Source organism: Agrilus planipennis, unplaced genomic scaffold (genome assembly GCF_000699045.2).
Source record: "Agrilus planipennis isolate EAB-ADULT unplaced genomic scaffold, Apla_2.0 scaffold151, whole genome shotgun sequence".
NCBI lineage: Eukaryota > Metazoa > Arthropoda > Insecta > Coleoptera > Buprestidae > Agrilus > Agrilus planipennis.
Window position 1 is genome coordinate 234,583 of NW_020439509.1, and position 21,848 is coordinate 256,430.

Sequence of the window (21,848 nt, forward strand, 5' to 3'; positions counted from 1 at the left end):
TCACACAAGTTTGGTCACTCGCCAAAAGCTTTTACAGCTTGAATGGGATACAATGCTACACCCACCATATTCTCCAGACCTGGCACCATCGGATTATTATTTGTTCCGGTCACTCCAAAATTTTTTAGACGGTAAAACCTTCACCTCAAATGAGGAGGTCAAAAACCTCCTCGATCAGTTTTTTGCCAGCAAAGACCAAAAATTTTATGAGCGTGGAATTATGCTACTACCAGAAAGATGGCAAAAGGTGTTGGACCAGAACGGTCAATATATAATTTAATAAAGTATTTGTTTATTATACGAAAACTGTCTTTCATTTCCACAACAAAAAAGGAAATGACTTTCCGAACAACCCTATACTCTATCCCACCAATTTTGTTGCTCAGAAAAAAATAAATAAGTAATGTCTGGTGGCAGCCCGCATGCCAAACTGTAAATTACGTAAGGGAAAGCATTTTGTATTTCATGCAACAAATTTTTAAGTCATTCTTCTTATAGGGGATCCCATCAAAACTGTCAAAATTTAAAAATTATAAACTATCTACATGGAAATCATCTAAAAGCGAACGTTTCTCCAGTAATAGTTGTTATAAATGTATTTGTTAAAAAATATTAGATTTAAACGATTCACAAAAGACGCAAATTTATTATTATCAAACATAAATTGTCTTGTCTTGTCGTTAAACAAGCAACATCACATCTATTATATCAAGCAAACAACATTTAAAAGCCATTAGTGTGCTATTCAATGATATCATGAACATCAATTTCAAATACGATCATAATATGCCATATATATATAGGAATATAATATAGTCAAGAGCAAATACAAAAACAACGTGATTCTATTTATAATAATCCCAACATATTTATACAAAAAATACCTACCATTTTGAGAGATATTCAAAGCCTTATTCAAATAATTTAGGATAAAAGTCGTTTCAAACTAGGTGTACACGTGCTTAGCAAAAGAATCAAATGAACTGCTTATATGCAAATACAAAAACTACCGAAAGAAATAACAATATTATAATAGTCGACGCTTTTTAATGCTAATTATGTATTGAGCAATTTAAAGCAATTGTTCACTATTTTCAATTTTTGAACAATATTATCACATATGTATAATGTTCTAATTTTATCGTTAATCTGAAACAATTTTTCCCGGAAACAAATAATAAGTGATAAATTAAAGTGCATTAACTTTTACCCCAACAGATATGTAACCTCAAATTAATAAGGAAAAATTGCTATCTGTAATGGTAAAGATTCAGAAATTAGTTCAGTGTAATGTATTAAAATAAACTTTACAAAATTCTTCTAAATGTCTCAGGGTAAATACTTAATTAGGTATATTAGAAAATGAAAAGTCACCCTAAACTGAGAATAATACCTACTAAATGTAATATTAAAAATTTCACATAGGTACTACTGATACGTAGGTATACGTTTACTTAGAATTGAGTTAAAATTAAAATAATTAAAACTAAAATAGTATTAAAGAGACATGAATAAACATTAAAAAAAATCCAATCTTTTATTTCTCACTTTTAAAAGAGAAGATGCATTATCAAGAAACAACATTCCACTTTAAAGAATATTTGTCCACTCTAAAATATATTAACGCACTGCCTAAAAATGGTCTGCACGAACGATAGGTACCTATGATCAATGAGCGAATTACTATTGTACAGTGAGTGGAACGTGAACGTAACACGGCAAATTAATAATGTTGGCAGTCTGGAACTACTAGATATTTCTATTAGACTGCCAACGTGTGACTTTCAACCTTTGATGGTATGACGTGTAGGTATGCTAATGAATTAATGCCTTCAATTCGCAATCGAATGGATCTAAATCTGACAGCGGGATTGTACCGTTGCAATGTAGAAACGAACTACATCTAATGGTTAATAACGATACTTTTGGATAATCTTAATGAAAATGTATAAATATTACATATATACTTTATTTAAGTGTATTAAATTTTCGTAATCCTAAAGCACGTAAGTTTGGAGCGCGACACTGTACGGGTGCGAAATATAGACGGTGAGCGTTGCGGAAAAGAAAAGGTGAGAAGCGTTCGAAATGAGTTGTTACAGGCAAATGATGAGGATACCGTAGGTAGAAAATGAAAAGGTATTGGAAAGAATAGAAGAACAGAGGACTCTATGGAAGTCAATAAGAAATAGGGGAGATATGTTGGCAGGACACTTTCTCACGCGTGAAGATCTAGTCAGAGACATATTAGAAACAGAAACGGGAGTTAGGAGGGGTAAAAGTAAACCTAGATTAGATTACTGTACGCAAATTGTTAAGGATATGGGTTGTTCTAGTTTTAGGGAAATGCGAAGATTAGCTCAGGATAGAAAAGAGTGGAGTGCGTGTCCAACCAGTCTTAGCACTGACGACTTTATCATGATGAAAGCGTGTCTGATATTTTATATTTCTTACGTTCACATACACTGAAGGGAATTTTCCAAAGTGTAATAATAGGAACATGTGTAAAAGTAAGTAAAAATGAGAAAAACGTTTAGTAGACATACAGAATTTTCAAGATACCAATTACTACATTTTTATAAGATTGTGTGGACCAATTGCTCATCGACTTACACCACGTACTCTCTTTCATATCGATAAGCAAGTGTGAACCCAGGAAAAAGTGTCATTTGATAGAAAGTTCATTTTAGAGCATTTTCTGTTAGTTATTTTAAAATATCAGCTTCACCATTCTCGTTTACATTCCCAGTTCTATAGATAAATGGCCTCTTTTTTATATATTTCAAACGGCGACTTTAAAATCTACTGTTGTTAACTTCAATCAATTAGTAATCAGATATGGTAGACCATTAGGCATTTTACCCTATTTCATTAATTACGATTAGTAAGGTTGGCGCTAAACCCGAGCGTGTAGTGAGATGGAGAGCCCCCTCCCCCTTCACTTACATTTTGAGAATTTTTTTAAAAATTCTCATCACGTGGCTTGTATTACCTGTACTAGCATGCCCTTCCGCCGGTCGTGATTAGGACCAAATTATAAGTTAACGGTTTACCAACAAATAGGGCAACTTTAAAATATTCTAGAATTGCATCCATCACAAATTTGAAGTTCAGTTTGGAATAAATATAATTCCCATATGTCAAACAAATAACTATGAATAAATGATTTATTCTAAATAATAATTATAAAAAAAAGGTCATCATCATCATCATAAGGTCGTCCTAAGACTGGTTGGACATGTACCTCCACTCTTTCCTATCCTGAGCTAAACTTCGCATTTCCCCAAAACTAGAACAACTCACATCCTTAACTATTTGCAAACAGTAATCTAATCTAGGTCTACCTCTACCCCTCCTAACTCCTGTTTCTGCCTCTAATATGTCTCTGACTAGACCTTCATACCTGAGAAAGTGTCCTGCCAACCTAACTCGCCTATTTGTTATTGACTTCCATAGAGTCCTCTGTTTTCCTATTCTTTCTAATACCTTTTCATTTCTAACCTTTTCTATCCACGTTATCCCCATCATTCGCCTACAATACCACATTTCGAACGCTTCTAACCTTTTCTTTTCCGCCGCGCCCACTGTTCAAGAGACCAGAACATAAAAATAAATAAATAATGAAGTATTCACCATCAGATACACCATTTCTATTAGAAATCCAGATAATTGCAAAAGTTCCTGTTTTCAGAAATGAAACTTCGGAAATTTACCAGACTGCTTATTATTGACTTACTGGCAAGTTTGTTATTAATAAATGATTGAAATATTTTTATTCTTTCGTTATGGAACAAATGAGGAAACTTGGAACTTTATTAATTTTAGAAAGAAAAGTTACTTTTAACCTACTGTCTTTCTTAATAATTTTATTCAAAAGAAATAATATTTGGTTTCGATAAATTGATAGTGACCAAGAACTTGTAGGTACTGTTCTTCTATAAAAAAAAATATATATTAAACAACCTTTTCTTATAGCCTCAAACAATTTCGTAATTGTGTTTAAAGGATTTCACTTTCTCAAAATCAGTAAGATATGGAGGAACAAGAATTGTTTTTTGTTTTGTTTCTAAAAATGGTTTTCCATTTTTTTACTTTTTTAACTTTCAATCTCAGTGAAATTTCGTCGCAAAAAAATAAAACAATGAACCTATACAAGTATCCAATTCTAGCAGTGTACCCGAACGTAAATTGAATAATTTTTTACCAAAAAAATTGAATAAGTGCTATAGGTAAATTGGTACTTACTTGCTTCAAGATTGATAAGGCATGAAAATAATAAAGCTATTAATACGCCAGTAATTAATGTTGAAAATCGGTGTGCCATTCTTTATTTTCAAAACCACAAAAAATTATTCACTCTGTTTTTCCACATTACAAATCGGTAGAGTTTATTAGAATAAATTCCTTTGGGAAGTAACTGTTCATTATTAAAGTTTTACGTAGAAATGAATTTCGATTGTTCACTCTTGCTTCATCCATGTTCTCTTAGTTTTGTTTTTCAAAAACTGAAAGAAACAGTTGCCTACTTCTTATTAATTATTTAACTTTACTATCAAATCGAAAATCTTCAATGTTATTAAGATGGTTCTAAGTTTCAATTGAAAATGGTAAAATGCTTATGTTAAATATGTTAAAAAAAATTACTCTGTGACTAAAATATTTCTTTAGCTAAAGGATTCGAGAAAATAATTATTTAGATTAAAGTCTTCCATATAACCATAAAAGTATTAAAATCTGAATATTATATAACGCATAAAAAACCCGTATGCATGGGCGAGTAAACTTAATTAAAGTCTAATTTCAAATGAATGTTTCCTTCCAAATATCGGAAGTAGAAAACGAAAAATTGCTTAGTAAATTGTGACCTTTTCCGTTAATGAAATTAAAACGACTCTTTATCATGCGAAAACAAGTATCTATAAAGAACAATTATTCTTAAGAAAAGGGTTAGAACAGTATATTTAATCGTATTAATCCTGGAACAGTAAAATAGGCAACTATTTCTTATGAATATCTCTCACAAAAACCGCTTAGGCATTACATTAAAAGTTTTTGCAAAACTATTAGAAAACTTTTTGTGACTTCACCACTTAATTTATCAAAACATTATTCGCACCCACTTTATAACTACCAAAGACTACCAGTTCAGTTTCTGTTTGACGTTATTCGCGTTATAAATTTTCGCGTAATATTTAAAGGAAGCGCACAATTTTCCACGTAATAGACGTATTTCCGTAGTGAGAAGAGAGAGAATACAAAGCACACCCCGTAGACCGTCACGGTGTGCTTGGCGCGATAGGCGAATTATTGAAATCGGGTCTGAGGGCTACGCGGTCCAATCCTGCGCAGGACGCTATTTTGCTTTCCTATCATCCTGCTGCATTTCCTTCTAGCACAGTAATAATAGGTACGACGAAAGAAACGGCTTCCACCTTTTTTAGCTATTACGAACAAAAATATACTTGGAATAATAACAAAGAGACTCGCCCCGATTATACACCACAAACTTTTTTAAAAAGCAGACAGTGTCGAGTTGATAATGCGCACAATAAAAGTACCATTTTCAAAGAAGTTTTGCGGCATATAGGGGCAAGTCTCTTTGATATTATTCTATTTATTCCACCGCACTCTCCTATACTATCGTATTTCTTTTGAAAAATATACAGTACAACCTCGATAATCCAAACTAGTTATTGTAAAGGATTGTTCGGATTATCAAAGTTTAATCGTCTGTAGCTCCGGACTTTAAACTTTTGAAAATATCAATTTTACAGTATGTTTGCATTTTTTTGTGCCATTTTATAGCTGTTAACGTAATCGTAAGACCGATGTAAGATGTAATGTCTCTAGTAGCCGCTTCTCGAGTGAGGTGACGTTGGCACGTATGCGCTATTCGAACTTGTACAAGTTATCAAGGTTTGTACGGATTATCACTTCAAATGTTTACTGTTCAGATTAGCGGAGGTTCGGATTAACACATGTTAACCCTAGACAAAAATTTTCAGTTTCTCCTGTCTGTCAGAGTCTTTCAGCGTCTCTCACAGTCTTTCACAGTCTCTCAGTTATTGCCTAGGTGTTTTGATGGATCTCCCACAGTTTCTGTATGAGAGACTCGAACGATAAAATTGTTAATTCAGAGTTTCAAGTCTCTCATAAAGAGACTGAATGAATAAAACTGAAAAATTGAGAGACTCGAGTCTCTCGTAGAAAGACTGGGATCTCTGAAATATGTTAAACTTAAAAAATTTTAACCATGTTTATCGAAACAATACTTATTGAGAGATTCGAGTCTCTCGTTCAGAGATTCGCGTCTCTCATTCAGACTGGATACGAAATGAGGATCATTCTATGAGCGACTCGACTCTCTCGTTCAAAGACGCTAAACAGTTTTTTTGACAGCCTGCCTACACAATCCCAACCCCGACCACCATCTCTGTATCTCGGCCTCTCGAAATACTCGTTATTTAAATAAGAAGTAAATACTTCAATAATTTCGTCAATTAATTAAACGTAAGTGTATACATGTATATATATAAAGTTGAATATGTTGTTTACACTTTGCCATTGTTTCCTTTGTTAATATCTAGAAACAAAGTCTCTGTGACTTTGAAAAGAAATTTTTCTTTGCTCTCTGTTGACGTCACAGACTTTTATCTCATGGAAATTCCTTGTCAAAGAAGCAGCAATTCAAATGCGCAATCAGATTAAAAAAAAAGAAAATTAACGGAGATATCTTTATTTGTTTATAAATAAAAACGTATCAAAACAATTTTATTTATTAAAATCTATTTGTTCAATTACGTACTTGGAAAAAAAACTATCGAATGTCTCAAACAAAATTGCCTCAACTTTTGCCAAATCTATGGAAATTAACATTAACAATTTAATAATTTTTAGTGCAAAATAGAATATTTTGGAAAGTATAACTCGGATTAAGTTGCTTTTTATTTTGATTTGCTTACTTCAAAAAGAGTTAAAAATTATAATGAGTATCATCAATACAACGGTTGTTTTAACAAATTTATTAACAATTGAAATATTGGTTATTTTTAACTGTTTTTTAAACATACATTACTCAGCAGCTACTGATCCAGTTTTGAATCTTTAATATGTGTTTTGTAGAGAATTTAAAACCCTGCAAATTTTGCATTAAAAACTTTCCTGTAAAATGTATATTTTTTTTGTATTCAACGATAAACCTATTTCGCGTGTCTTCAGACTCAATTTAGCAACAATTCAAACCAAAATGTTTGGATAATTCGCAGATATTCTTCATCTATATACTTTTCTCGAAATTTTTAGGTAGGTCTTACACAGGGTAACATTTAGTTTTGTTTTGGTATATTTTTTTAGATAATTTGAGTGGTCTACGAACATTTTTGTTCATAGAAATATATGTTATCTATTAATCATTCAGAATTCCTGAGGTAGGACTGATAAGTTCTCGGTAGCAATTTTAATTTTAGAATAAGTGGTAAAGAATGTCGACAGAGATAATTTGTGATGCATGTGTTAGTCATTCTGCGGCTTTTTATTTATTTAAAAGGTAAATTTTGATAGTAGCATTGTCTGTGTAAATATATTACCGTTATTTTTCATTAATATGGATGAGGTTATAAATTTTCTCCTAAATGGGTGCTCACAAAAGAAGGCGTTGAAGAACAACCCTTTGGAGAAATTAAAAGCTGAATAGAAAGCAAATACCTATTGTTATGTTAACTAGACACAAAAACTACAATCAAATATCGCATATTATATTATCCATAACTTCAGCGTTCATTATGAGCATATCATCTATTTATGAGACTGGCTACGGTAAGTCCTCCGTTATTCTCATTTTAAAAATTAAATGAATGGTATCTCTATGAAATAATAAAGTTGGTTTGAGTCAGAGTTCATCATCATCATAAGGCCGTCAATCCTAAGACTGGTTGGACATGCACCTCCACTCTTTCCTGTCCTGAGCTAATCTTCGCATTTCCTTAAAAATAGAACAACCCATATACTTAACTATTTACGAACAGTAATTTAATCTAGATCTACCTCTACCCCTCCTAACTTCATTTTCTACCTCTAAAATATCTCTGACTAGACCTTCATGACTGAGAAGGTGTCTTACTAACCTATCTCGCTTATTTCTTATTGACTTCCATAATGTCCTCTGCTCTCCTATTCTTTCTAATACCACTTCATTTCTAACTTTCTCTATCCACGGTATTCTCATCATTCGCTTGTAACACCACATTTCGAACGCTTCTTACCTTTTTTTTCCGCTGCGCCCACTGTCCATGTTTCGCACCCGTACAACGGCGTGCTCCAAACATACACCTTTAACAACCTTTTTCGAATTTCTAAATTAACCGTTCGCGAGCATAGAAGTGACTTCTTTTTATTAAAGGCGACACGACCCTGCGCTATCCTCTGCTTTNCTTAAAGTTAAAGTTACAAATGGAAGGTATATGGACACTGCCCAAATGAAAACAAGAAATACCTAGTGCCTACAGTACCTTATTTTATTCAAATATTCAATTACATTAGAATTTCAATGCTTACTATCGTTTACTATTTTGGTGTGTCTTATGTAAGATTTCATTAACATCTGAATTTTTTTTTTTTAACATGAAGCCACTGAAGTGTAAGCAGTTAAGAAATATTGACAGCAGTATACTCGGAATAGACTCAGAATAGCACCATTATAGAACTGAAGCTTTAATGTATTCCACTAGATCGCCACTTAGAAAGAAATGTAGGCGATATCATCGGTGCCGTAGTCGTAAAATCTCCAAAATAATGCCCTCTCCCGAAAATGCATAATAGATTTCTATCAGATTTGGAACAATAGTACGAAGTTGTTCAGTTGAAGTAAGCATACTTTTAGGCTGCACAAAAACTATCAACTAAAAATGTTAGTCCAGCCTCCCCGGCCTTTTTTTCTGACTGCGACGCATTACTTTACAACTATTTTACTACAATATTTACGAAATTACTTTTTTCTATGCTAACTATATTTGTGTTATAACCATTTGGAGATGAAGACAGAAAAAATTAACGTCAATAACACTGTGCAGTTGAGATATGGTAAAATTCAAACAAATATTACTACTTTGATGTATTCTGGTCTTTTTATGAAATAGCCTTAGTACTATTAGCTCAATAAACCGAATATTAAATTCTAAATTGCTCCTCATTCTATTAGACTATCAACAACTAGTGACAAGCCGTCACAATGGTGTGCAAAGTCTCCGTCACTACCGCACCACCTAAGTGCTCACGATAATACTATTCTAGTTCGTAATTCGCACTGTTTATTTATATTACTCCTCCGCTGTTCAAATACTGACTGATTTCGATTATCGTCCAGAAGCCTATTATATTATGTTACCACAAAATTTCTCTGAAATAGTCTCCATTATTCATCTCGAGAATTGTGAGGTTTCGCTTGTTAAGCTGCGAATATGTGTCACTCAGGGTTCCTCGGAGTCTTTAGTAGAAGGATGCGGGCAAATCAATGTATTAGTTAACACCTCCATACTTGTATGAAAAAGTGCCTCCTCCTTAAGGATTATTCATGTCATAGATGCTATTCATCCTGGCCACCAGCTATTTACATGTGGGAACATACTTTCTCATGGATATCATCATTTTAGAAGTTCAGTAACGTAATGTCGTGGATCGACGGTCGATATGCCATGAGAAACAATGGCAGATAACGATTCCTGACTTTCTGATGTTTGGAGAATATCTTGGAGAAGTATTTGTTAATGATAATGTTTGAGTATACAAAGGTGTAATCCGAATTTTGTGAAGGCTCAATATCTTGCAAATGTCCTGAAAATTCAGGCCCTGGTCAGAATGGAAGTCGATTGGAATTCCGAATTGGCTAATCTGGTGTTTGACGAGCCTTTCCGCTATTGAAGTGGTTGTCTGGTTGGGAAGGTGTGCACCTCCACACATTTCGAAATCCATTGCTACTACAATGTACCTTTTTCTATCATCAGTTTCCGGGAACGGTTCTGCTAGCTATGGTAATTCTCCCAAATGGACAATTAATGGAGAATTCACGTGCGGCTGCTTACCATGTCATGGCAAATCTCCTCTATCAGACGGATTGGTCCCAGGAAGCCACAGGTTCCGGCCTATCTACACCCTAGGCGTTCAATGCATGGACTACACAACGAACTTTAAGAGCCGCAGCACAGCCCCTTACCAAGTATGCAGGCTGTACCCAACTGCCACCTCGAGTCCAACACCAATTGGCGGGGCAGGAATCGAAGCTAGACTCCTGTGGGCTCCCCGCACCCGAGTACCGGTATAGGATCTCTAGTCGCCATCAGCTACTCCGGAGCACCCCTTTCTGGGTGACATCCGTTTTGTCGTACTTTCGCTATCACCGGACATCCTTCAGCTTCCTGTCTCGTCCGAGCTTCTATACTTTTCGCATCTACTCTGCTTTCGCCACAAGTGTGCAGCCTCCCTAATGGGTCAGACTGCACACCCGATCTACAGAAGGCTCCGACTTTCCACTATACTTCACGTCGTAACCCTCCTAATGGATCAGGTTACCCTCAACTCTGTGACGGTGCTTCTGAACCTTCGCCCGTGTCAGTCGACTGCTTCCCACAATCACTTTTGCTTCCATATGCACGGGGGTCCTTTTGCTTCGCCATAATGTGCGTATGGGTACTATTACTCCCCACTGCGACGAGGTAAGAACTCGGGGGGTCTCAAATGGACAGCCGTAATTAGATGTATTGGTCTTCAACGTCTTTCTTGGAGTTGATCCGTTGGGTCCATAACGATTTCACGTTTGTAGATTAACAGTCACTTCCTGCATTTAGTTTTTCATTCTCGGGTAATTTTCAGGACTGAGTCGGAGCCTTGTTTCAGCTGGATATTTTCAGGTTGCGATGCCTTGTTCTACTTTGATATTTTCAGGTTGCGATGCCTTGTTCTACTTTGAAATTTACAGGCTGTCATTGCTCTCTTCTCTCTTGTGATCCTCGACGTGCCTACATTGGTTACAACGGTCTTCGGGATAAATCGTCGGCATTCTTGTGGTTGTTTCCAGCCCGGTATTCTATACCAAAATCATACTCTCAGAGTTTATTTCTCTGGTATCTTCAAATCGACATTTTCACGTGGTATTCTGTTCTTGTCAGTTACTTTTCAACCCCACACTTGACGAATTGTTTAATATTAATTTTATTTACTTAACAAGTATATAAATTATAGTTGCTTAGTTGCTTATTTACACTATAATGTTAATTGGACACTTAAACTGCTGCTTATTTATATCACACTGTATTTATAATTCTTTTGTGCTCGTCGCTGTATTTATGTCACTATATTCACCTGTAATTCGCATTGCTTTTTATATTAATATTACTACTCAACGGTGCATAATAAGTAATTAACTTAAAGAAATTAAAAGTTCGTTGCAGAAAAAAATTCTTTAAATACACATTCGGAAAATCGTTGAAACTTTTCAAATGGAAAGAATTTACTTTAATTCGGAATAAAAAGCACTGAACAAAAGAAAGATAAACATAATTAAATTGTTCCGAAAATGAGACATCAGTACATTCCAACGCTCAATCTAGTTGGAATGCCAGAAAGGACGTACAATATTTATGTAAATTTACTGCAGAAGGAAATTGAAGCTTTTCCTTAGTTTGTCTTCCATCTTTTGGTTATAGATTGCGTTGGTTGTCGGCGTGATTCACTTCCAGAATTGCTGTTGAACAAAATTAATTCTAAAAAATGTGTTTAAGTTTCTATCTCATTTAGATTCGTGAACAGCCGCAGTTATTACTGCGGGGAATTTCTTGCCCCTTGTAAAGGAGAGTCGCTGCCAAAGGATATATATGAATAATAATTAATAAAAATAAAAGTGTATGGGAAAGGGTCGCCCAACCGGTCGAAGGACGGAAAGCGGCGCTTATAGTCTTGAAGGAGCTGGTTTTTTTTATGTTTTGTATGAAATAAGTAGTAGCTTCGTCAATATAGCATGCGTCAAATGCGATTGGGATCCGTCAAATGGGCATACACCATCTGGTGGCAAAATTTATAACTCCAATGAGAGAAAAATTTACATAGGAACTGTGCACGCAAATTGTAAAATTGTTTATTAAAATAATAAAACACGTTAAAAAAGTAAAAATTTTTTTGATGATGGAGTCGACGAAGTTTTCTTCTAAAGTTAAATCAAATAAAAAGTTAATATGTTCAGTGAAAAGCTGCAATAGCACTTCAGACATAGATCTTCACTCTTCACCTACATTAACTACTTTCCAATAAAAACTAACCGTTTTATATATGTAAAAAATATATTCGGAAAATTAGAGAAAAAAGTAAACTAATAGAAGCTTGGATGAAAGCAGTAGGTATCAAAGAAGTGAATTCCGGAATAAAAATTTGTTCACGTCATTTTAATGCACATGATTATATTTCAGCAAGTATTTACCATCAGCCATAACCTTAATATTTAAAACTAGAATCATACTAAAATTATAAAGTGAGAAATTATTTATTCCTGTGTAATTGATTTAACACAATTCTAATGATACGATATAAGTACATATGTTGAGGTTAAGAACCTACCTGCTGCAATACAACAAAGTTGCAAGAATGTGTTTGCAACGTTCTCTTAAATCGATTTTGCAAGTGCAAGTCATTGATATGATATTGCTTAAATCTTCAAAAGACACCCCCTAAACATACTAAATATACTACAGAATGTCTTTATATACAGCATTCACAGCTTTTTCGTCATTAGACAATACAAACCGGCCGGTACCGCCGCAACCGCTATGTCCCTGCATTTTAAATCTGTAATATCATCGAAAATATTCACTTAAATTACATGCTGTAAAGAGCCATATTGATCTATATTAAATGCACTATTTATTTAGGATACTTGATTGGATAAGAATTAATGCTGTATTGCTTAAAATCGCTTCCTAAATAAGCCATTATTTCTCATAAAAAGTAAAAGATAAAAAATGATTATTGTGGGTTGTCCTTAAAAGAGATAGTCAGATATACTTCATTTACATTCTCTAGCGATGTGCCCCTTCCCTTCCAATGTCTTAGATACGCGCTGGTAAAACCGTAGGTAGGGAGAAAAAAGCTCATTATACTCTCGACTCTTGTTCATTAAACATATTTTTTCATACAGTACCTGGCAAAACTTTTGCTCAATCATGAATAGTAGTGCGAGTCGAAAACAAGCGTTAAAGCCTTTAGTATGTCTTCAAATATAAATAAACATCTCGTTGATATTTTCAGTAGCAAATGGTACCAATAACAGCACATTTGAGCAATGCAATTGTAGTGGATAAAATAGTCAATTTTTCCGTGCAGTACTGTACTGATTATACGCTCCTCACAGGTTAAGAGTTCGGCTGAGAGTTGTCTCCTTCCTTTTCTGGCCTAGTATTGTTCTTTTCTACTTTGCGCCGGTCAAACTGAAGGTCACATCGCTACAGAAAGTAAAAGAAGTATACCATCGCAGACTTTTTTGTAGACCTTTTCAAGATGTACAATACTGTAGTACATTATTTTGATTACGTAGGGTTCAGTCAGCATTTCCAATGTACCTAATGCAAGAAAGTGTTTATTTACGACATCATATTAGAAACCTCTAAAATTATCAGTGTTTCTCTTTATTATGCATGTACTATACATATAAACCTTCCTCTTGAATCTCTCTATCTATTAAAAAAACCGCATCAAAATCCGTTGCGTAGTTTTAAAGATCTAAGTGTACATAGGGACAGACAGCAGGAAGCAACTTTGTTTTATGATATGTACCATAAATACGTATATACAATTTAAGAAATATACCCAAAAATCCGAACGTTGTTATTTTTTGTGATTTTGATGAATTATTTGACAATATAACAACATGGTCTTTTTTTGCTTTGTGCATTAACATGATTGTTCATGATATGAGTGCAACACAGTGAGTTAGGAAGATAATTTTATTGTTTCTATTTAAAGGAGAACGTTTCATCTTCTCCGATATTTGATCACATGGTTGAATTGTGAGAAACTTCAGTCCCTCAATTTGAATTTAACATCCACGTCTGAAGTTCAGTGCAGTTGACCCGCGTAAAGTTTAGAATTCTCGACTTCAACTACACTGTAGCATAGAAATTTTTTAGTTTGCGATCACGTCTAGTATTGGTTAGCGGGCGCTAATGCTGAATAGATTGAAACTGCATATATTTATACGAAACTTCGCAGTTCTTTGTTCGTTTATTTCAGTTTTAGGTCATATGTCAATAACATTTATTTTCACCTTAACAACATTTGTTTTTGTGTTCGTAAGTATGAACATGAAAAAATACCAATAAACAAATCGCGAATATTGCAATTATGCGAAAATAATAAACAACAAAATCTCTCTGGTGTCGCTGAGAAAGACTGTCGAGAGACTGTCAAAAAAACTGTTTAGCATCTCTGAACGAGAGACTCGAATCTCTGAATTAACAATTTTATCGTTCGAGTCTCTCATACAGAGACTGTGAAAGATTCATTAAAACACCTAGACAATAACTGAGAGACTGTGAAAGACTGCGAGAGACGCTCTCAGAGACGCTGAAAGACTATCTCTTTTTGTCTAGGGCATTAATTAAATAATAATGAAATATATAATAAAAACGCTGGCTAATATTTCTACCCCTTCCTAATAGAGTAATTAACTACTTGTAGCTTTATTTTATAAAAAACTTATACACCTTCATTTATTAATTGTAATTGCTTTTATACAATCCTGAATAATACCCTTAACCTATTCATGTTATAACGAGAATTGGATGATCCAATGTCATTCAAATAGGTTATTGTATTGTTCATATATTGTTTGAAATTATGCTGGCAAAATAATTGAGCACATATTAAATATAGAAGACTTATAACCATTTTACAAAATAAAATCGGAAATAGAAACGAAATGATCATGAACATTACAAAAACGAATTTTCCAGCCAGCAAATTCATCTTGGGAGGAGTTCGCTATATTAAATTTATACCAATATTTGACTAAAAAAAATTAATAATTTCGAACTTGAAACATAAATTTTAATTATGATGAATGACGTATCGTCGTCTTCTACCGAGTTTTATACACAGTGTCTGATGAATACTCCGGAAAATTAAGGGAGAAGAGGACAATAAAGAAAAAAATAGAAGCAAGAAATCATGTCTTACCGAAAGCTCCAACTGTTCTGGCAATGATAACCAGGATTACCAATTGTAATTGTGTAAAGCGGTGTCGCTACTTATTGTGATAGAATTCCGTGCGCGAACACGGACAGGGAAGAATTGCCCTGCCGGCTATTTCATATGATGACACAATAACGGTAGGTGGTAGGTGTGGTGTGTCGAACACGGTCATTTCGATAATAATACGAATTCCAGGAATTCTCCCGTAAAGTGCTCCACGCCGTATCACTCGGAATCCCTGTTTGTCGTGCAATGACTGGGATACTCAAATGGGATTGTCTTCTACTAATCGCAAAACTATTTCGTTAGTGTCAACCTGTCGTCTTTGTTAACTTTCCTGCTCATATTCTGCGTGCGAATACATCGTTTTTTGCTCGATATTTTCAAAATTACCTATTCATTTTTGTATTTTGAGGTAACGGTATAACAACGGAGTGTTAACCGTCGCACGTGCAATTGGTTCGTCTGCGTACCAGCTGCTGCGAATGTCACGAGTAGGTACATGTGTTTCATCGCTTGACTCTTGCGATAACGAAGGTCGATAAGATCGTTATCTTTTAAATTATCTATTTTAAAAGCTTGAGGCACTGATGTACGCTATTCGTTATGCAGGTTCACTATACATTATCAAGTTTTTAAAATTACCAAGGGAGGGGTCACTCCGAACCTAGAATTTATCTACTATATTCATGTGTATACATAGATAAGACATGTCACTTAATTTTATCTTTTCCTTTTTAGTTCACGTTTTTTTTAAATAAAAGCTTGTTTTTAAAAATGTTTTTTATTTTAATTTTTTTGTTTAATTCTGATAAAAATCACGGGAGCCATGCTAAGGTAGTATGAGCATGTAATTAACTATTTTCAGTGCAGACTACACTAAGTCGGCTGTATGATTTAAAAGACAATTTTAGCTTTACATGCGGCTTCTACTATGAAACTTTACAGATTGTCGCATGTTTGTCGCCTCATTAACTACATTTGCTGGCAACACTACATTCAAATACCCTTACACATGCATTAAAATGAAGCCTAATTACGTTTAGGCTAGATGAATAGGCTTTTGTATAGGTCTTTGTTCGAGAATCTCCGCCTACAAAGTCTGCTGTAGAAATGCTAATATACAATTTGTGGTTTGTTCAACAAGCAATTCTCGTGTTTCCAACTAGGAAATCTGCAACTCGACTTGCTTTACATTAGAATGTACAATACCGGATCTAATAAATTCCAATTAAAAGGATAAAAGCGAAGACGCCGCGTTGTCTAATAATGCGAACGTTTCTCTAGAAGCTGAACACCGAATGGCGCTTTTCTGTTTTCTTTTTTCTGTTTTTGCTGCCCGCTAAAAATATAGTGGGACATGGTGCTTGAGTTATTTACGATTAAACCTGACTCACATATCTACTGAGGGTATAATTATTATTTATTGAGATTCGCGTTTTCCGACGACAAAATAGTGTTCAGTACTGAAAATGTAATTGGTCTCGTTGTGTGTCTGATGTGAGGTGGTTAAATAATAGAACACGGAATAAAACGATAACACACTTTAATAAAATAAGAACGAAAAATGAAGACTAGAATTAAGACGGTAGAATGGTGAAGGATAAGTTAGAACTGATTTTAGTTTTTGAAAAGAGATTGTAAGAAGGGTGATAAGAAGGAGTTAGAAGTAGGTTAATTAAAGTAGGGAACCAATAAGATACTAGTAAAATCTGGAAATGTAGTTTAGACAAGTTAAGTTTGAACTCAAATCACCGAAGAAACTGACCATAAAATTACAATTAGGAAAAGTAAGGATTATAGACGTCATACAGTTAGTATACGGAGTTGAATTGTTAAAAGGGATGATAGGGAAGTACGTAGGCAATTAAATAGTCGTTTAGCTGAAGAATAGGTATAGAGCAGGTATAGAATAGAGTAAGTATAGAAATAGAATTATAAGAAAAGAATATTTACACAATAATAATACAACAATACAGACATTCCAAACACACAAATACAAATTAGAAAGGAATTAGAAAGAGGAGACTGTGATAAATATTAAGTAAGAATTAAAAGGAATACTCGCGTTGATAATGCCCACGTATGAAGTGGGCGAAACACGTGTCCGCTCAAACAAAATTATTGGTGGTAATTAGGAGTGAGTATTTCTTTTAATTTTTAACACAAATACAAGTAATAAAGTTTTCACAGACATACCAAAAAATATATACAACCACACACTTAATACTTCACTCTAAAAAATTAATTATTTTCTTAAAAACTATGAAATCGCCACACTCACAAAGTCGTTTCAAATAAAATATTTAATGAATTTTATACACGATTAAAGTCGATTAAAGCATAAGTATTTCTCGGAAATGTTGTTGGTGTTTTGTGTCGCAAATTCGATTTTAAATGATTTAATTTTTGGAAAAAGTTGTTTTCGTGTGTCCATAATTGAAATAATTGGTCATTTTTTAGGTAATTTTACAGCGATCAATACTAATTTATGTCACCCAACACACACATTCTACATCCAAGATACATAGATTACCTGACCAACGTCTGCTACTCACATATTGTCAACTAGCTGACCTGTTTCCATATTACATTAAACAGTAAAAAGTTCATTGTCAATGGTGTCAGAATAAGACCTACATTTTAAGAACACCGCTAAGAAGTGAAGGACTTTCTATTCTAGTAATCATATGAAAAAAATGAAAACTAACACGTTTACGTTATACAAAAATAATTGATATTATTGGCTTCTTATGTGATATGAAAGAGTAAGAAATTGGTTAGAGCTATCCGCCTACCTCAAGTGCGTTAATAAGAATGCACTAAAGAGTGCTCTTTTTGGCCCCAATTGTTACCGATCAGTATCGACTAGATCAGTGGTTCCTAACCTTTTTAATATTGTTACCCTTGCGACCTATTAGGAGAACTGATTTTACCCTGACCTTAAAATGTTATCAATACAAACAACAACAAAGCAAATACAAATATCTTTAATAATCACAAATTGCATATCAGTCTTACAATTTTATATATCTAAACAATAAACGAAGTAAAGATGGTTGGTGTGATGGTTGGTATTATTTTGCATTTTTCAAGTTCTTTTATGTTAGCTTTAATTTTGCTTAAAGCGCATCGTAAGTCATGTTCCACGTTTAGAAGGATTCTGACCCGTTTTCAGTGTATGAAAAACCACTTTCACATTGATAGGCGGGTATTGACATTTTTAAAGCTCTGTTAACTAGAACAGGATATTCGGCACTAGCTTTTCGCCATAATCATAATTTTGAAATTCTACTCTGCAAGTAGTATTCTGGCGTAGTCCAAGATATTCCACTTTGGCCGCCAGGTCTTCGTCTTTAATAATGTTATCACCCGTAGTAAATGGTCTTAATATACGAGAACTGGACTGACGATTATCCATATCCGGAAAATATTGCCTCAGTGAGTTTATTGCTGCAGATAAAGGCTGAATCATAGAATTTTCAAATGTGATTTTGTGTGGTTAAATATTTACAATTGTATAAACATCGACACATCTATAATCTTATATTTTTACTATCTAGCTACGTATTTTATCAGATTAGATCTTAATTATTAAATTCTTTGTTACTCCCATAGGATAACTGAATTACCCCCGCGGGGATAATTACCCTCAGGTTCGGAATCACCGGACTAGATGCTTAGAGCTTGGACCATTGCTTAGTATTCGGGAGGAGACCAATTCAGTTCTGGGTCCGTCTGCCCTGGTCTAAGCTTTTCTATGATTTCCTTGGCAAATACTGGGGCAATAATATTCCACAGATAATTTCTAATTCTCTTTTTTCTTCATTTAATCCGTCTCATTATCCACCTATTCCCACGATGCCTCAAAGGATAATAAAGAGGGCCTTTCGCCCTACCCTCCGTCGTAGTCCGGAAAAATTGCCCGCCCATCAGCATTGGTAGATATGGGAATAAAACATCCGAAAGTTTTAAAACCGTAGTTGTTTGACAAGTATTCAAAAGGTATTATGAAGCATTATTGTCGAAACTTTTGTACAATTCAACATATTTTATTGCTGGCCAACAATTTCATCTACTATCGCAATAATAGTCAGGGGTGCGTGATCCCTTGTTATTTTAATTTATTGTTTTTCCTAAAGCTATATTGTCAAATCATCACCTTCATCCACTTAATTCAGAATTAGTGCGGCGCCCGGCGACGGGGAGATTGGGGGAGGAGGGGAGCGCAGATCATTAACTATGGTTACTGTTGTTGTTGGACGTATGCGATCCCTAAAATTGTGCGCTACAACTAATTCGCTATTTTTACATTTATTATTACTAATTTTTGGTATCGCCTGAGTTGTTTGCCGAGGAAAAATAAAACTTTTGTTAATTTACAAAAATGTGTTAGAAATAAATTACAACAGTATCAAGTTATAACACTTCATTTATTGATCTACTTATAGTTGGAATGTTTAAAATTGGCGTAGTCTGTAATAAAACTGTCACATTTACTTTCTTCTTTCAACTTAATAAACTATTTGGAGCGATTGTTGTCAGAACGCCTACTTTTACTCACGCCAGACGTTATAAGAAATATCGTAAGCATAGAAAAGAGACGTCAGGTAGGAATTGCAGCGGACACTATTAAATAAAAAGGAATAACATTACACCAATTGATGTATAACACAAAGAGATGCAGGCAAGCAGAATTTTAGTGTTACCAGCATCTGACTTTAAAGAAAGTTCAACATTCTCAGGAGTTTAGGAAAGCAAGGACACTTGCTTAAAGATATAATTCCAACCAGGTAGTTATAAAGCCGGCCCTGATCTTTTGGGTACCTAAGCAACCTCTAACTGCTGCACCGCTTAATAACTAAATAAATAATAAATTAATAAACTAATATATAAATAAGTAAATGCCAGCCTCAAATCAATACCCCCCACCCCAAAACAAACCGCGAGCGAAGCCGCGAGTAAAGATGCTGGTTATTTACAAATACTTAACAGAAGGAAATCGATGATAATTGGCTTTTATAACAAAAATTTGTTTACTTTTTCGTCTAATTTAAAAGATCGAAAATGCTCATTATAACTCATTCTAAAAGATTCTCCCGTTTGTCCTAAAAAAAAAGGAATGGCAAACGCAAACCTCCTTAATTTTTTCTTTTTTTGTTCCTAATGGCAGCTCATTAACTGACTGTTAGTTTTAGCTGTATAGGTACCCATTACCTAATATAGGCAACAGTAACATGTGTACCTAGAACCTCTGTATCTAGAAATAGTTGTTGTATAATAAACAAAACTAAAAGGTTTCGCTGTTTGCCTAAAACGATTATTAATACGTGACAACATCTATTCCAGTTCGTTATTTTTAACGTTATGCATCAAAAGGTAAGAAGTGTTGGCATACATTGTGTGTTTCCTTCATACATGAAAAGGGAAAAAGGAACTGTGGGTATAGAGTTTCCAAATTGGTTTGTTATTCAGGCAGAAGGGCGAATAAATCTTTTGGGAATCGTAAAAAGTTGTGCCGCAGGCCTTTGGATTATGTAAATTATACAAAACACCATCTTGAGACTACTGGATGATTTATTTTTACAGCACTACTGCTATCGTTCTAAAGGAGCAAACGGTTCAGACATTTATGTCCAGATCTCCATTTTATCATTTTAAATCACGAACTCTTCTTTCTTTAAGAGTGTTATTATACTATTCGTTGACAGGTAAAATCGTAGAACCTTATTGACTTTACTTAATACTGCGCCATCGATATGCTTTACAATCAATCCTATCACATACGATATATACAATTCCGAGGCTATATCGGAAATTTATAAAATATTATTGTTTCAAAGACTTTTTAATACACACATATCCTAGGAATTGTATGAAATTTCTATATTCTACTAGGAAATGTTTCAAACTAATGCTTTCAGTGAATACAATGAAGAAAACACGTTAGCAAACTGAAAATCAAAGTTGTCCATGTTTATGCGGTTATAGTGCGATCGCCTGATGTATGTATATGTATTGGTGGTTTGGTTAGGTTAGGTTTGGAAATGTACATACATTAATGACGTTATTGTATGGTTATTAGGTAGATTTATGACAGACTGGAGTTTCTGCAATGCTCCTGCCCACCGGAGACGGGCTGATATGTTGGAATAATGTCTTCGAAAGTATACTTCACTATGATCTCCACGTCCAACATTTATTTATGAAAATAATCAGCATTATCACCTCTACATCATACTAAAAATTCAAGGTCATCGAGTTTTCTGAAACAAAGATAACCTCACAGACGTCACCAATGGATATAGGTACATCTCCAAACAGCCTGCTGTATTATTGCCTATTTAGTATTAACTGTAATACATTTCCTGTTGCTATTTAGGAAATGTTTAAATTTCCTAGGAAATGTGTCTAATATAATTTATTTCACACATTTCCAAACGGGTTCAGGAATTATATAGATTTCCTAGGAATTGTATACAATGACGAATTTCATACAGTTCCGGTAACACATACATTAACACGAATCGAACCTCATTGACGTTGATTTAATGTATTGTATGTAAGTAATTTTCTGTAATTTATGACAGTCCGCTGTCTCTGCTCTCAAAAATATGGAA

At 34.2% G+C, this 21,848-nt stretch overlaps 1 protein-coding gene and 1 long non-coding RNA gene across 3 annotated transcripts in view; one reads left to right on the top strand and one right to left on the bottom strand.

The window, feature by feature from the left end:
* The window catches only part of LOC108736931 (netrin receptor DCC-like), an 82,498-nt gene extending 77,245 nt beyond the window's left edge, over positions 1-5,253 (bottom strand). Inside the window, exons 1-2 of one of the 2 annotated variants that reach the window (XM_018469550.1) lie at positions 5,121-5,253; positions 4,246-4,505 (exon numbers count right to left, since the gene is read on the bottom strand). In XM_018469550.1, the coding sequence (XP_018325052.1) occupies positions 4,246-4,324 (79 nt within the window). In that variant the 5' untranslated portion in view covers positions 4,325-4,505; positions 5,121-5,253. Of the gene's footprint in view, positions 1-4,245; positions 4,506-5,087 lie in introns of both variants that reach the window. The other variant, XM_018469548.1, reaches the window with a different exon arrangement.
* LOC108736933 overlaps positions 1-21,848 on the top strand; it is a 126,136-nt gene that overhangs the window by 91,825 nt on the left and 12,463 nt on the right. The window lies entirely within an intron of this gene.